General features: G+C 42.8%; 1 protein-coding gene across 1 annotated transcript; it reads right to left on the bottom strand.

Annotated features, from left to right (window-relative positions):
- Nucleotides 1-1,544: 1,544 nt before the first annotated feature.
- LOC113028235 (synaptopodin 2-like protein) lies at nucleotides 1,545-14,596 on the bottom strand. The gene is made up of 5 exons (XM_026178346.2): nucleotides 14,308-14,596; nucleotides 10,655-10,806; nucleotides 10,267-10,560; nucleotides 9,544-9,932; nucleotides 1,545-5,014 (listed from the first exon to the last, which is right to left on the bottom strand). Exons 1-5 carry the CDS (start codon nucleotides 14,407-14,409, stop codon nucleotides 2,367-2,369), a joined length of 3,585 nt encoding a protein of 1,194 aa, XP_026034131.2. The 5' UTR covers nucleotides 14,410-14,596; the 3' UTR covers nucleotides 1,545-2,366.
- Nucleotides 14,597-14,732: the final 136 nt, after the last annotated feature.

Raw genomic sequence — 14,732 nt, 5'->3', positions numbered from 1 at the left:
GTTGTTAACTAAACTTCATGGCTATCCACTGAATTGCTGTCAACATGTTTGACTTAAAAACCGAAAATCTCACAGCGATGCTAGAGGGAAAATCTGCAAAATTCATCCAGTAACCTTTGAATACAGTCTGACTGCATCACAGAGGTGACATATCCCAAGAGACACATCTCTGTGGTGATCCTAAAACTGAATAGGTCAAGTGACCTCAACACAAAAGTATGTGTGTAACTAGCCTTCTAATCCATCAGGAATTCAAACTCACACTTTGAGCATCTACTAACCTTGTTTTTTTATGACTAATTTAGCTCTATCAATACTTTAACCAGGAGGATAACAAAAAAGAAAACATTAAAGGAAGTGTTTATTTTTAAATAACCTAAAAATGAGTGACCCAAACTTAAAAAATTCAACAATGTCCCTTAAACCTGGACCCTTGACCCTAAATGGTTGACTCTGCTGACCCAGAAAGATGGTGCAGGGGAACGGCCTCTTTAGCAGAGAAACAAGAACAGGCTGGATGTATGAGGTAGCACTTCCCCTCTCTCAATCACATTGTAGAAAAAGCCATCAGAATTAAGAGTCGAGCACTGGGCCAAATAGCTGGAGATTAACGGCTCCAAAAATAGGTGAAATGGGCTCTGTATGTGTGTGCCACTGAGCAAGAAAGGAATTAACAGGGAAGAGGATGGCAACCAAAAGAGAGAGAATTATAGAACTCATTTGGTAAAAGGACATTTAAGTCCTTATATAGGTGCGGTTGCAGCTTTTATGCGGTTTAAATCCAAATTTAAAAATTGCATGAAATTATCCACTTACCTGGTAAGTAGAAAAAAATGTGTGTTTCCCTTCCACGCAGCATCTAAACTTACCTTCAGACCTGAAGAGGACTAAAGTTTACAGCTAAAGTTAGCACTGTCTGTCAACTGATCCCAGTCAAGGGTTAAAGGTTAGATCCCTTTCTGGTGCCATGGCTGGGTTTCACAGCTCCAAGGCCATCATGTGACTGTCAGTAAAGCACTTTGAAATGTATGCTATCAAAACTACAAGGACACTATCAAATACAGCAATCAATCATTGGAGCAGAAATAGCAGGTGGGGAAAAGGAATGTGTGTTTTTGAATTGATTTATCTTCATCTTAGTCAGTTGATTAATTAAATATTCTGCATACTTTCAGGATATTGAAGAATAAGGGAGTCAAGACGAATTACTGTTAAGATTTAATAGCAATGAACTGTAAAATCTAGGAAGAGACATAAACTGTTGTGGTGAAACATGTTTGCATGACAAATCTTACTGTGCCCCCCTGTGGTGGAAGTTTAAACTACTACGGAAACCACTTTCTCAAAGCCAATACTGCTGTTTTAATACCTGGCGTCAACGCTGCGTGAAACCTTAGAGAACAGCTGTGCTGCCGGAAGGATCAATAAATGCTCACAGAAGAGGAAAAAATTGGAAAAAGTGATGGGTGGAGGAGATAAGGGGCACCAGTGTGGGAGTGGGTGGTGACGCGAGGGACACAGGGAGAAACCGAATGACAGCTGAGGTGAGTCACGTCTATTTTTATTCAGCCGCATGTCTCTGTGGGAAAGAATCAAAGCTAAACAGACGTGTTATCGCTCTCTTGTTTCATATCAACTGATGAGAAATCAAATCTACTGTAAAAAGCATTTCCCTGGAAAACTACAGCAAACAAAGCACACACACACACATGCACACTGCTGCAGAGTGAAACTACAAAAACACAATCACTGAACACAAATTCTTAGAATATATTTATCAGAGCGAGAGTAACAGGAGCTACTTCCTGTCTGTAAAGCAGGATATCTAATAGGATAGCAACAGGTTTGTTTACAGAGTGTCAAAGCTGCACTTTTTACACACGTCAGACATCTTTTCATCGTGTCACTTCATTCTACGCTTCCTGTGTTTCCTTTTCATCCTTTCCCATCTGACATTTCTGTCACACCAGTTTTATCGTTACACATCCTCTATTCTTCAGTTTTTTATGTTTTAATTTACAGAACTTATTGCAGTTTACTCCAACTTCTTTCTTTCAGCCTTTCTAGCCCGTAGTTGATTTGCAATTCTTAAATCTTCCACACGTTCCAACTCTACTTTTATCGTTCAGAACATAGTTTCTTTTAATTAGTATATAACCAAATACTTGAGATGAATAAATGAAAGTGATTAAATGGTCAAATTTTCTACAAGCATGGCCAATCCAAGCAGATGTTGTGATTTTTATCACCAGCCCTTAACTGCAGCTTTAAAAAACAATATTACAACACTAAAAATGCATGTTTAAAAAAATATTGCTCTGTGTTCCTATAGAGCCCTTATTCATTTTGTCCAGTGCGGCTTCTTTTCAGTGCGTGGTGGAACTGGGACGCCAGACGCAAGGCTGCAGACCCAGGTTGGACGTGCTGAACCTAGGCCTGGGGACCCTGCTGGGTTGAGTGCTGCTGGAGGCCAGCTGAGGGGGGTGAGCAGGTTGTAGTGGACTTAGATTTGGAGTACTCTTAATCTGCCTGTTAGCCTGTGCAGCACTGGAGGACTGGGAAAATGTAGGAGAAGCATGAGCAGAGGAGAAGGTAGGTAGCCTAGGGAGTGGGGTGGTAGGTGCAGGAGGCGGTGGGGGAGACAGCAGGGAGGTGGCCCACTGAGGCTGGCTCGGAGGTGAATAGCACTGGAAGGGTTTGGCACCTTCACTGGGTGGAGGAGACATGATATCAGAGCGTCGGAGGGGTTCCCCAAGTGTCGTAGCTGATCGAGGTGCAATAACTTTGAGGGTGGGCCCTGTGGCTGTCGGTGGAGGTGTGGAGAAGCGTTTGACCTCACAGACTCGTGCTGTTTTCTGAGGACCACCTGTTAGTCCTCTATCCTGCTGATGGGTGGAGGTGTCTTGGAGAGCCCCACTTCCATAGCTGAACAAAGAAGAGTTGAGCTGGTAGGGCTGGTGGCTCATGATGTCCACAGGCTTGAGGCCTACTTTCTGCCCCTTAGGTCCAGCTGCCCTAGACTTCGTGATCTCGGGTTTCTTCTGTGCCTTAGGAGGACAGGAGGGAGATAGGAGAGGGTTGTAGTTGATGGGAGGTGGAGCACGGATATTGGATGAGTACTTCCATGTGGCAGGGAGGGAAGGTGTGGGTGAGGGGTCCCTTGTCTGAGCAGGAGAGTAAGGGGCAGCAGCAACAGATGGAGATCGCTCTACAATGTACCGATCCATCCTGTTCTGTCTCCGAGCAAACAGCTGGCCTCCTTTCCCTGCCAGCTGTGGCACTTGAGGGGTCTGTGGTTTGGGGGCTACAGGGGGTGCTCTGGATCCACGCTGTGCCTGCATAAAGTTGCAGGCCTCTGCCCCCAGCCTCAGCCAGTCCTCTTCAGGGCCTGATTCATGCCCAGCCTCCCCACTAGGTGTAACTCCAGATTCACCAGTCGGGGTTCTCTCAAAGCGGTCATCCATGTTTTGGACCATCGACAGCAAGTCCGGGTTTGGAGAGACATCTCTGTTCTGGACTGAGTGGAACATTGGCTTCTTGTTGCTACGACGACGGGCATCTTGCAGGATACCAGTGCGAGACGCTGGGACTGAGATGCGTTGCTCACGTGTCACCGGGGAATCATTGACAGGAGCCTGGGCAGGTGATGTAGCATCTGTCAAGTTATTGTAGGTATGGAAAGATGGAGAAGGAGGAGGCTGGGGTGCAGTAGGAGGAGGAGGTGGTGGGGTGTATTGGCCATGGAAAGAGGTCTGATTAAAATTTTGGGGGTGAGGTGGGGAGATGGGAGGAGCTGAAAAGCAGTTGGAGGGGGGTTGATTAGCAGAAGCAGGGGGAGAGAGATATGACGGTGGAGCCAGAGGGGAAAAGGTTTGAGCTGGTGAGGCACATGGCAGAGAACCTGCAGAGGGAGAAAATGGGATGGAAGGGGAAGCATGCACTGTAGGCTGTGGAGAAAATGTGTGTGCAGGAGGCTGCGTGAAAGATGCAGAAGACAGGGAGGAGGGAGGTGAGAGGGCTGGCGGGGGAGCGGTAACAGAGGGTGAAGTGTTGCTGGTGCTATTTCTTGGCGGGATATACAAAGATGTGCTAGACACTGCTCTCCTTGCATCTGATGGAGGGTGAAAAGTTGGGATATTCATTGTGGAGACAGCGGCCACAGGTTTGGATACCATCGTTATGGGCGTGGGCTTGGGCTGGGGAGGCCGAAACATCACAGAGGTCACAGACGCACGAGAAGGGGTGGAGCCAGAGTTGAAAGGCCTCGCCGTGCGGTTCAGAACTGCAGGGTTAGGAGTGAAGCTGGAGTTATTGTGTGAGTCTATGATTGGGTTGGGACTATGATTAGGAGAAGGATCAGGGTTGCCATTTTGACTTTGGAGGGGTGTCTGTGAGGGCATGCTCAGCACAACACTAGCCCGACTGACAACTGCTGACCCCCCATTGGTCAGAACCACAGCTGGTGGAGACATGTGTGAAGGGGGGTGGTTGCTGTTTGGTTTCTTTGTGAGGCTGCTTGATTCTTGATAGGCTGAGCTCTCCAGTCGTGATCCTTCCAAACCTGGCCTTAGATTTGCAGAAGTCACACGTCCTGGGGTCTGATATGCAGAGATGTCCAGTTCTGCACCCTGATTGGTTGTTGGAGAAGTCGGTGTGGTTGATGGGCAGGCAGAGCTCCTTCTGTCCAGCAGGTCCAGATAACCAGTGTCCCACGTAGGGTCAAATGATCCCGAGAATCCCTCTTCCTCAAATTCTGAGCCACTTAGAATGGAACTTCCTCCTTCTTCCTCAGTCTCTCCTCCTGTCTCCCCTTCTGTGTCCCCTCCTCTATCTCCCTCAGCTTTGCCAAAGCAGGTGAGTGTGTACTTTTTGGCTCTCTGTCGGCGTTTCTTGAACATAAGCACCCCTTTCGAGTTGGGGTTGGGAGCATCAGTGAGCAGAGATGCAATGGAGCGGCATTTAGTACGAGCTTCCTTCACCTGTTTTTCCACCAAACTCTCCCCGCGCTGTAACTCTGCAAGACAAGAAGAGTACAGAAATAAATCAACTGAAAGAGAGCGGAAACAGAGGGGAGAAGCAGCAATGAGATTTTTGACGAATACAAAAAAAGACACAGGCGACAAGTACAGGAAACGTAACAATGTGATAGCGTGAGTAGTGGCTGATTAATACAGCATTATCACAGTGAGGAGCTGCGATGAACAGTGACAGACAGGAGTGCGTGTTGTGGATTTGGAACAAAGAATTCCTGCTGCTCTCCAGAGCTGAGTCACATAGTCCAGGAAGGTTAAATCACAGTGTCTCTCCTGCACAAATCCTTGACTGTGCCTGTGTGCGTCATGGATTTTTGTGAGGGACATTTACCTGGTCACGTTTTCATGGCAAAAGCTTGGCCCTGTAATTACAGCATTTTAGGTAGAAGGCTAGTTTTAAGGTTGAAGTTAAAGTAATAGTAAATGATAGTTTTAGGTTAATGCAATCCAAAGCAAAATAGTTGAGGTGATGGAAGTGATGGAAACTGTGTGGAGAAACTGCATGTGCACATTTGTGTATCCCTGCTTAGTGCTATGCTATTTGTTCGTCTTAGTGTCTGGCTCACCTCACGTAAATATGCTACTGACATAACTGTAGACTGATGACTGATGACTGACCCTGGCACACACAACGTTGTGTATTATGTTAAAAGTAATAATGAAAATGCACTACTCCAGCACTTTAAAATATAGTCAGCAACCTATTGTTTAATTTTCTAACATTTAACAATAACTATAACATACTTACCATTTCTTAGCAATACTGCAACAGTAAACAACAGAACAAAAGCCTAAAAATTTTAGGTTTTAAAGAAGAGACGAAACAAAGAACAATCTAAAAGTAAGTAGTAGTTACACATGCAAAGGCTCTTCACTCTTCCTCCTATTTGTTACCCTTAAATGCAATAACTGAAGCGCATCATAAGCCAAAAGCCCACACCCCAAATACTAATAATATGTCATTACAACATGAAAAGAGGAAACACTGTTGTCCTATCCTCATGTTATGTGTCTGCTCTCCTGTTACTCCATATGTCATTTCAGATACTGTGAATTACACTTTAAATCTTGAAAAAAAGAGATGAAATGACACCACAAGGTGCTACTGCACAGTCTGTATCACATTTTATGGCATTCCATCCTAACAAAAGACAATCTGCTGGCACTGCGAGAAGAAAAGTCAGAGGGTCACCAAAGCTATTAGGGTTCAGCATCAGGGGACCATGAAGGAAAGAAATAATAATAATAAATAACCATTAGGTAGCTGTTTGTTTCAGTCTGGTCCACAGTGCTGGTATCCTTTGCCATTCATAAAGCCATGCCAACAGTATGCAGCATTAAAAATAACTATTAATAATTTGTAACTTTTGTACCGTTTATTATTTGCATCAAGTCCCACAATAAGGAATATACACTGTTCAGATAAAGCACAACTGCATGAGCTGGTTTAAATTGTCTTTACAGCGCAGAATGGCACAGAGTTAACATTTTCAGTCGTTTCAGCATAATCAGTCAAGTCTGCTTACATGACTCAGAAATTTGGTAATTCTTCTTGATCTGAAAATAAAAAAACAAACATTTCACTCCAAAGTGATATGTCTTCCAATGCTTCTATAGTAGCTTATGTCTACTTCAAAGGGTGTCATTGATCTTACCTGCGTACACAGTCCGTGGGACTGTCTGTCCACCTACATCTGAACCTGCAGAAGATGTGAGGTCCCTCATCTCATGAGTGTGAATGCACGCTTGTCCTTGACCACCCTCAGACCCTCCCACACACACCCTAACAGTGTCCAAGTCTGCTGTGAGTGGGGAGCCGTTTAGTCTGTGTCTACCAGCCCTTCTCTCAGGGCACAGCCCATGTAAAGACCTTTGTCTCTCTCTAGCACCAAACCAACACATGATGTCAGCCCTCTATTCCTGTCGGTGTGACAGGCATCAAACACCTGTCTGGTCTCTGTCACAGACGCGCACACACAAACACACACACAAGGACGGGAAGACCCCATCACCAGAGGATATTTAGACACCAGTGTCAATGTGTGTGTGTACGTGTATATGAGTTCATAAAGCCAAATATAGGTTACAAAGAAAAGCGTAGTCATAACTCTTTGCTGATGTGCTGACACCTCACACCTGACTAACACTGCACACACAGACGCATAACTCTTTAGAGCTAATAATCCCATACCTAAAACCAATGGCTGTGTGTGTGTGTGTGTGTGTGTGTGTGTGTGTGTGTGTGTGTGTGTGTGTGTGTGTGTGTGTGTGTGTGTGTGTGTAACATGAGAAAGGGCAGATCTCTGGACGCCACAGTCATGATTTGTCCTATAGCAAAGGCCTCACCATACACCAAAGTCATTCAGGTCTAGGTCCTCTTGAACTGGATGACAGATCTTTCATTTCTGCAATGTTTGCTCATATTAAATCTGAACTCAGTCACTACATAGCTATTAGGTTTAATCAGCTATCATCCTTATTGCCTTGTTGAAATGATCGGTTAGCTAGACCGACTAAAGAACGCTGTAAGGAACAGTTAAGCACGTTCTCATCTTAACATCCCAGCAGAGCAATAGTTGCATTCTCCTATGAATCAATCTAGAGTCCCCAATAAATGTAATCTATACCGATGTGTATTTGGGATGTACTATATATCTGCAGCTGAGTAGTGCAGTTTCAGTGCCACTGCCCTCCTAATGCTTCATATGCTGCTTCAGAAAGTTGCTGGAAGGAGACACAAGTCATGAGAACATGGAATTGATTAACTTAAAGTGAGACGTCAAATCCAGCGTATTGTGGAAATATTGGTAAGCAAAGGATAAACATTCAAAATGACTAACAAGCTGCTCAGTAGATTGAGGACACTCTCAAGTAACTTGGAGAGTTTGGATTTTCTAACACAGAGCGCGCTGTGTGACGGCTCTATACAAAAAGAAACTACAAGCAGGATCAAGGATGAAGCAAAGAGCTTCCATGATCAGACTGTTGCTACGAGAGTACCACAAGACCTGAGGTGAGTGCTGCATAGAAATACAGAGCAAAACTCAGGTTAAAGATTGCCTGGCAGAAGCTCACTATCCCAAAAACTGTGCCAGTTAGCTGACAGTAACATCACATTGGCACAGGGGGAAATTTTTATCTTCATCGGATATCCATGACATCATCATGTTGCCTAGGAACTACCAAGCAATGGGATAAAATGTGCCTGTAGCTTTTGTGCACCCACAGCATCCTCGCCTTAATTCCACAACTCATTTATGCTCACAGAAGCTGATGCCTAGCAATAGGATAAAATGACACTTTTTTCTTTTTTCTTTTCTTGTAATTTAACTAATGATTCACAAAGTGTGGACTCCAATTAAACCCCAGAAAGCCATTTAAATTTTTTAAAGTACATAAAATACCTAAATTTTCATTGTAATTTAGCTTGAATTTGCCTTTCATATTTTCATTAAAAGGCAATTGGATCTAAAAACAAGATGTCATTTTTATTTTTTATTTTTTTACCCACTTTGTTTGGTTTTTTTTTTTAGCTTGGTGGTCATAGAAAACTAAAATGGAGTAGTGTCATTCAGGTAGAAAGCAGTGCTATTAATGGAGCATGAATGAGTCAAAACTCTAAAAAGAAAATATTTCATTGTGGGCTGTGAGAAGATCAGGGTGGAAAGGTTTGGGTGGAACACAGAATTTCAGAATTTAAAATATGTTTTTAAAAGTGCAATTCACGACTGAACCACCAATTATTATCTGATGAACAGAATCACAGAGAATTTACTGGATTTACTGATACAAGTAAAAACACATCTGTGTGACTTTCATATACACACATAATCACACATCTAGTCTGTCAATCAGAGGTTTGAATAGTTATAAATACACCCATCGGGGCAAATGCTCAGCATACAGTGGGGATATGCTGCTGTTTCAGGGGACAGAAGAGGGGACGAGGGGAGGTGGAATACCTCATGAGTATCTGGTTTATCTCACCCCATCACCACCAGCCTGTCAATATACACTTCAGTTCCAAGAAATGTCCACCAGAGGGTGATTTAAGACTACAAGCTAACTGCAGTTGGAGCCTTTTTAGACACACCAGAAAGAATCTTAGGAGTTGTATTTAAAATGCAAAAACACAGTGGTAGCGACTGAAATAGCTGCTTTACCAGGACACCGGTGACACTGGTGGATTGTCGTGAAACTTAAAAGAAGTTTAGCAACAGCTACACGATATTACAACGGAGACCAAAAGCTGCTGGTTAGAATTTTAATGAGAAGAAGTGCCATTCACATACACAGCATGCCTTCAGGTATTAGCACTCTGATGTCAATTATGGATAATTTTCAGCATCAATGTGATTCTTTGTTTACGTCATAACAACAAATGCCCAAAATCCCACTTTTTGTACACATAATCAAACCTTAAGTTAACTTCTTTTTTTCAATTCTTTAACTGGAACTGATTAAAAAAGTACTTGAAATGATATAGATTTAAATAAAAATATATACTCACTGGCTTGCCGTGCTTTGTCCATGTAGGTGGTGGAGAGTTCATCATTTACAGGCATCTGCTGTGGTCCCACCATAGGCACCAGATGTTTCCCAGACACTAACATTAGAGCCTCTTTCGCCCTTTCTGGAGACACTAGGGGTGGGCAGGCAAGCCCATTGCAGCCCCCTGCCTCCTGGAAGCCACTGTCTCCTTCTTCTTCTGCTTCCACCAACCCCTGATCGGGAGTCGGGGTGATCGTGTGAGGAGTCAGCGAGTGGGGTGTGTGTGTAGGAGTGGTCCACTCTGTCTGGCGAGGCTGATAGATGAGCTCTCTGCGAGGAACACCAGCAGCACACTGGCCATCCCACATCGCCTGCGAGGTAACGCCTGTATCTGTAGCACTCTCATAGCTTGTAAAAAAAAAAACAGGATGGAACAAAGCTAATCAAATTTATTATCGAGATTAGAAAGTGAAAGACTTTCATAGTGGGTTAGCTAACTGTATACATCTTAGACTTTAATCCATATAATCCAATAATATATAATGTGTCGCCCTAAAAATGTTATTAAAATACGACAGGATGCCGAGTTTTCAAGGGTTTTTAGCAATTTGCTGCTGGAGCTCCACTTCTAAACACTAATAAAAAGTTTAAAATATTACTTTTTAGTCAAACTTCTTTTAAATATGTTAAATTTCTGGGAAGAATGATTAAAGGGGTGGAACGTCTGCTCTCCATCTCTTACCCACTCATCTCTGAGGTCTCCTCCTCTTCTTGCCTGTCGTAGCGTGAAGGTGAGCGTGCGTGAGGAGGTGTGCGACGATGTCGGCGGTGTGTGCGCGAGTTTGTGTCTGCGTCACTGTCTGTTTCTCCATAATAAGCCTCACTGTCTGGAGGGGAGGTAATACCCTGGGGTATCTCGACAGAGGAGAGGATGGAGAAGCTGTTGGAGTCTGCAGGAGGTGACAGGACCCTCATGGAGGAGTGGGGGGATGCAGAGCAACCAGAGTAAGATGAGCACTGCAAGCCAGAAGGGGCCCTAAAACCACAGGGATGTCAAGATGTGAAAATACAGTTGGTACGATATGACAGCAAGACTGTTGTTTACTGTATGTGAGTGTCCCTGCTCTGACCTTTTGACTCTGAGCATTAGTGTGTTGCTCTGTTTATCTATGAGGCTCATGGCCTCAGCATGACTGAGCTCTGCACAGGCTTGATCACCAATGGCCACCAGCTCATCATGTTCCTTCAGTCCAGCTCGGCATGCTTTGCTACGCCTGCGTACCTGTAGAGAAGAAAAAAGGTGAGTGAATCATTTATATTTGTGCCCATGTAAAGGCAGAGCGGGCACGTTGTTTGATCATTTCAGGCTCTGCTTTGCATCATCTTTTACACTTTATTAGTTATTTGACCTTTTAGGTGTAAAACTGCTCTAAAATGATCTATATCATCAACCTGTTGTTACCTATTACATTATATTTGACACAGAGCAGGTCACTGAACTCTGATTCCTTCCACTGGCTAAGCCTTGAATATGCTGCCACTAGCATGGATATTAACAATACTCAACCGAGTATCCCAGAGTAAGATGTAAGTAAGACATCCCACAATGTTGCCCACAAAAAACAGTTTTCTAAAATAATATTTTTATGCTTTCTTTTCCATTACTTGAGGGAGATCTATAGTGGGCAGTATATCGTCTTAATGTTATTGTTGCACACATTCCTGCCTTTATATTGTCTTCTCTCATGCTTTTAAAATAGAGTTTAATCTGAAGCTGTGTTTCATAGAATTTAGAGCTATAATCCAGATTTCTTTCATAAAAACTTAGAGCTTGAAGTTTGGTTAGAAGTGTAATCTACCTCCTCCATCTCAACATTTTCTGCACTGGAGGACACTGAATTTGGCTGAAAAGAGGCACGTTATTTTTTTTCCTTTTGGGTTTTACATGGCTGTCGTCTAAGTTTAAGTGTAACTATTTCGTTTTTTTTGAGGGGACTACTATGCATAATGTATTTTATACAAGAACTTTAAAGTGAAACGATCTTGTACGTCTTCTTCTGTTTAATTGTGTTTTTTAAATAGGATTTTTTATCAGTACATACTGAACAGCATTTACACGGATAGTGATATCTCTGATAGGCTAATATCAGCCATTAATACCAAACTATATGTCAGTCTGGTTCTAACAAAACATGGTGACGTGTATGAGGTCCCTGCACAGTCGTGCCTTAGTATGATACTATATTGTTTTTTCCTAATAAAAATCTTTGATTGCTCCTGCACAGGCACAGAAACGCTGTCAAGTATTTGTTAGCTTATTTTTTTATGTCTGACTATATAAAAGTGACCAAAAACATTCTGCAACATGCAGCTCTCCTTTAGCGGCAGTCATTATCGTCCCTGCATCGGAATTAACTTGTGAAGTCATGCAGCTGTTGCTGAAGGTCACTAAGAGATGAGGTCATAGGATCCTTCAGGAAATATGTCTGCTGGGGGGTAGACGCTACTGCGGGAGGGATAGATTGTATAGATGGAAAGGCGACTATTCTTGCCTGATAGATTATAATTACCTCTAAGAGAAAAGGATAAAGCTATCCAATCTGTAGCCTCACATAAACACACTGATACACATACTTTATCGCTGCTGAAGGTAAAAATGTTAATTGTGTTCAAGTGCCTCCTTTGCCTTTATCAGTATCTCCTGACCCAATAATCCAACTCTGTCGTCATACAAGCAAAGCAAGGACAAGCTATTTATCTCCAGCCAATGTACACACACATGTACACACACAGCTCAAGTGAGCATCATGAAAGAGGGGGTTTGAACAGCTGCTTCACCAGTCTGGACCATGGGGCATGCCTGTCATTCACCATATGTCACCCACATACCCGAAATAAAACCTTGCAGAAAAATCTCCCACATTCTTACACAAATGGGGGAAAGACAGATGCTACTATTATGGATAAAACACACACACAAATACAGACATGCAAAAGTAGAATTAATTAAAAAGGAAAGAAAATGTGTGTGTTTGTGTGTGTGCCTGTATTTTTTTATGTGACCAAGAGGTCGTCCTTTTTCCATGCTCAGCTTCCAGCTCCTCTTAGATGAGCTATTCTGATCCTCTGGTCCTCTCCATTCCCAACCTGGCTTATCTGAGGTATGCCCAACCACACATAAACACACACCAACAGACTAAAGCACACACTCATCACTGATCAACCTCCCATCAAACTCCCTTTTCCACTTGAAAGTCTTCAATGAAAAGAAGCACGTTTCTGAATCAGACATTTTGGCTGCTCGTGGGTGAATGATGGACTTTCAGTGTGAGCGAGTCCACATTCCTGCTTTCCAGAATAGCTTTTCCCATTAGAGAGCACATTCTGGACTGTCATCAAAAATAAACAGAGATGCAAAAAGCCTTTAGAGAAACCCAGCCAGAAAAAAAATCTCTTAGGCTTAAAGATGGATTAATGTGTCACACAAATATGTGACAGTGAGAAATATGAAGCAAGTTCATTACCTGTTGTAGGTGTGTTCACAATAGCCGGACGTGTACTCATATACATGGATGACATACGAACCTGTTTCAAAGAAATCCAGGGATGGAACTCGAGTCAAACCCCAAACATGTGTTCACGCTGCTCACTGACCCACTAATTCACTCAAAACAGGTGAGGCACAAAGTGAACTGGGCCACAGCCAAACGAGTGTCAGGAACAGTGGCCAGAATTCCCTTCCCCTCTGTCAAGTATTGTAATGCAATTATTACATTTTTTAACTAGTTTTGTTTCTTTGTGTTGTTTTAACTCAAGCAAAGCAGTTTGTAAAATGACTAGAAGCAAAAGGAAAATGCATTCATATATTTCAATAAAGTTTTTTTTTTTTTTACAATCATTCATACAGACAGGTAATCCTCCTTCCCCAAAAGCCAGTTTGGAGCCAGGAAAAATCCTGAACTGTCAAAACTGTGTGAACTTGAAGGGACATTACTTTTGCTCAGAAGTTTATATACGATTACACTCTGATTTAAATCATTTTTAAATGAATTTGCCCATCAAGGAAGTCACTCTTGCCTTTCTAGTCAAGAACAAGTAAATGTAAAATAGCAAGTATATTAGTTTAGTTTAGGATAGGTGAATTTACTCACTTCAGTTTATCTCTTTATTTATTTAAATATTTTGTTAGATGCCACTTACTGTACTTTAAATAACATTACTGCAGTTTTTTTTATTATTATGTCACAGTAATGCTATTTGTTAGAGGCAAAGTTTCATATTTTCAAAAAAATACAAACATTGACTCACAATCACAATCAATTCATGTAAGTTATATTGGAAAAACTTCACTAAATTGATGAAGGCTGAAATGTAAGATGATAGTTTTGTAAGTACATGGAATAGTTTTAGTTTGTTTTGTTTAGATTCTGTGTTAATTCCAGTTAACTGAAATGTATTTTTGCTCCTAGTTTTAGTTCAGTTTTATTTAATTAGAATAACATAAGGACAGCACAGTGAAACAGTTTCAAGCCAGGTGTAATTTAGCTATTCAAAATCCTAAAAACACCTACAAGAACCAGAAAGTAAAATCTCTAGTGACTCTAGTGCAGCTGATTCATTTATTCGTATTTCAGGTCAGATTACAAACCACAAGACTCGCTGAGGGCTGAGCCTACAGTTAACAGCTGCAATCTCCATCAAATCGTCTACTCACATTACTACCTTGGCAGCAAACTTGACTGCAACATACTGCATGCATACACATATATCAGATCTACTGTACCTTGGCCACCTGTAGAGGTTTTTGCTGCTCAGCTCCTCCCTGGAGTCTGAAACCCCACGGGGCTCCTCCTGAGAGAGACACCACAATCTCCTCAGCTACCATTCCTGCTCTCAGCTCACAGCCTGCTGTGTGCCTGTGTGGTGGTGTATATGCTGCTCTCCCCTTCTTCAGTTCCTCACACTCTGTGAGTATCAATAGGTATCTCACTGCTTTCCGTCACTCCACCCATGAGGAGACAGAGGGTGGCTGGCTTTCATCTGCTCACGCTGGAATGCTGTGTCAGAGGGTGGGAGCTCAGCAGGGTGAGAAGGGGCAAAAGTGTGTAGCGTGCTTGTGTGTATGTGTGTGTGCATTCGTCCTCACTTGGATTCAACACTTGCCATGTCACTCTCCAGCACCCTGTCCTGCAAGGGGCACTTACTGAT

This window comes from Astatotilapia calliptera, chromosome 8 (assembly GCF_964374335.1).
Source record: "Astatotilapia calliptera chromosome 8, fAstCal68.1, whole genome shotgun sequence".
Classification (NCBI taxonomy): Eukaryota; Metazoa; Chordata; class Actinopteri; order Cichliformes; family Cichlidae; genus Astatotilapia; species Astatotilapia calliptera.
This window is presented reverse-complemented; position numbering and strand designations above follow the sequence as displayed.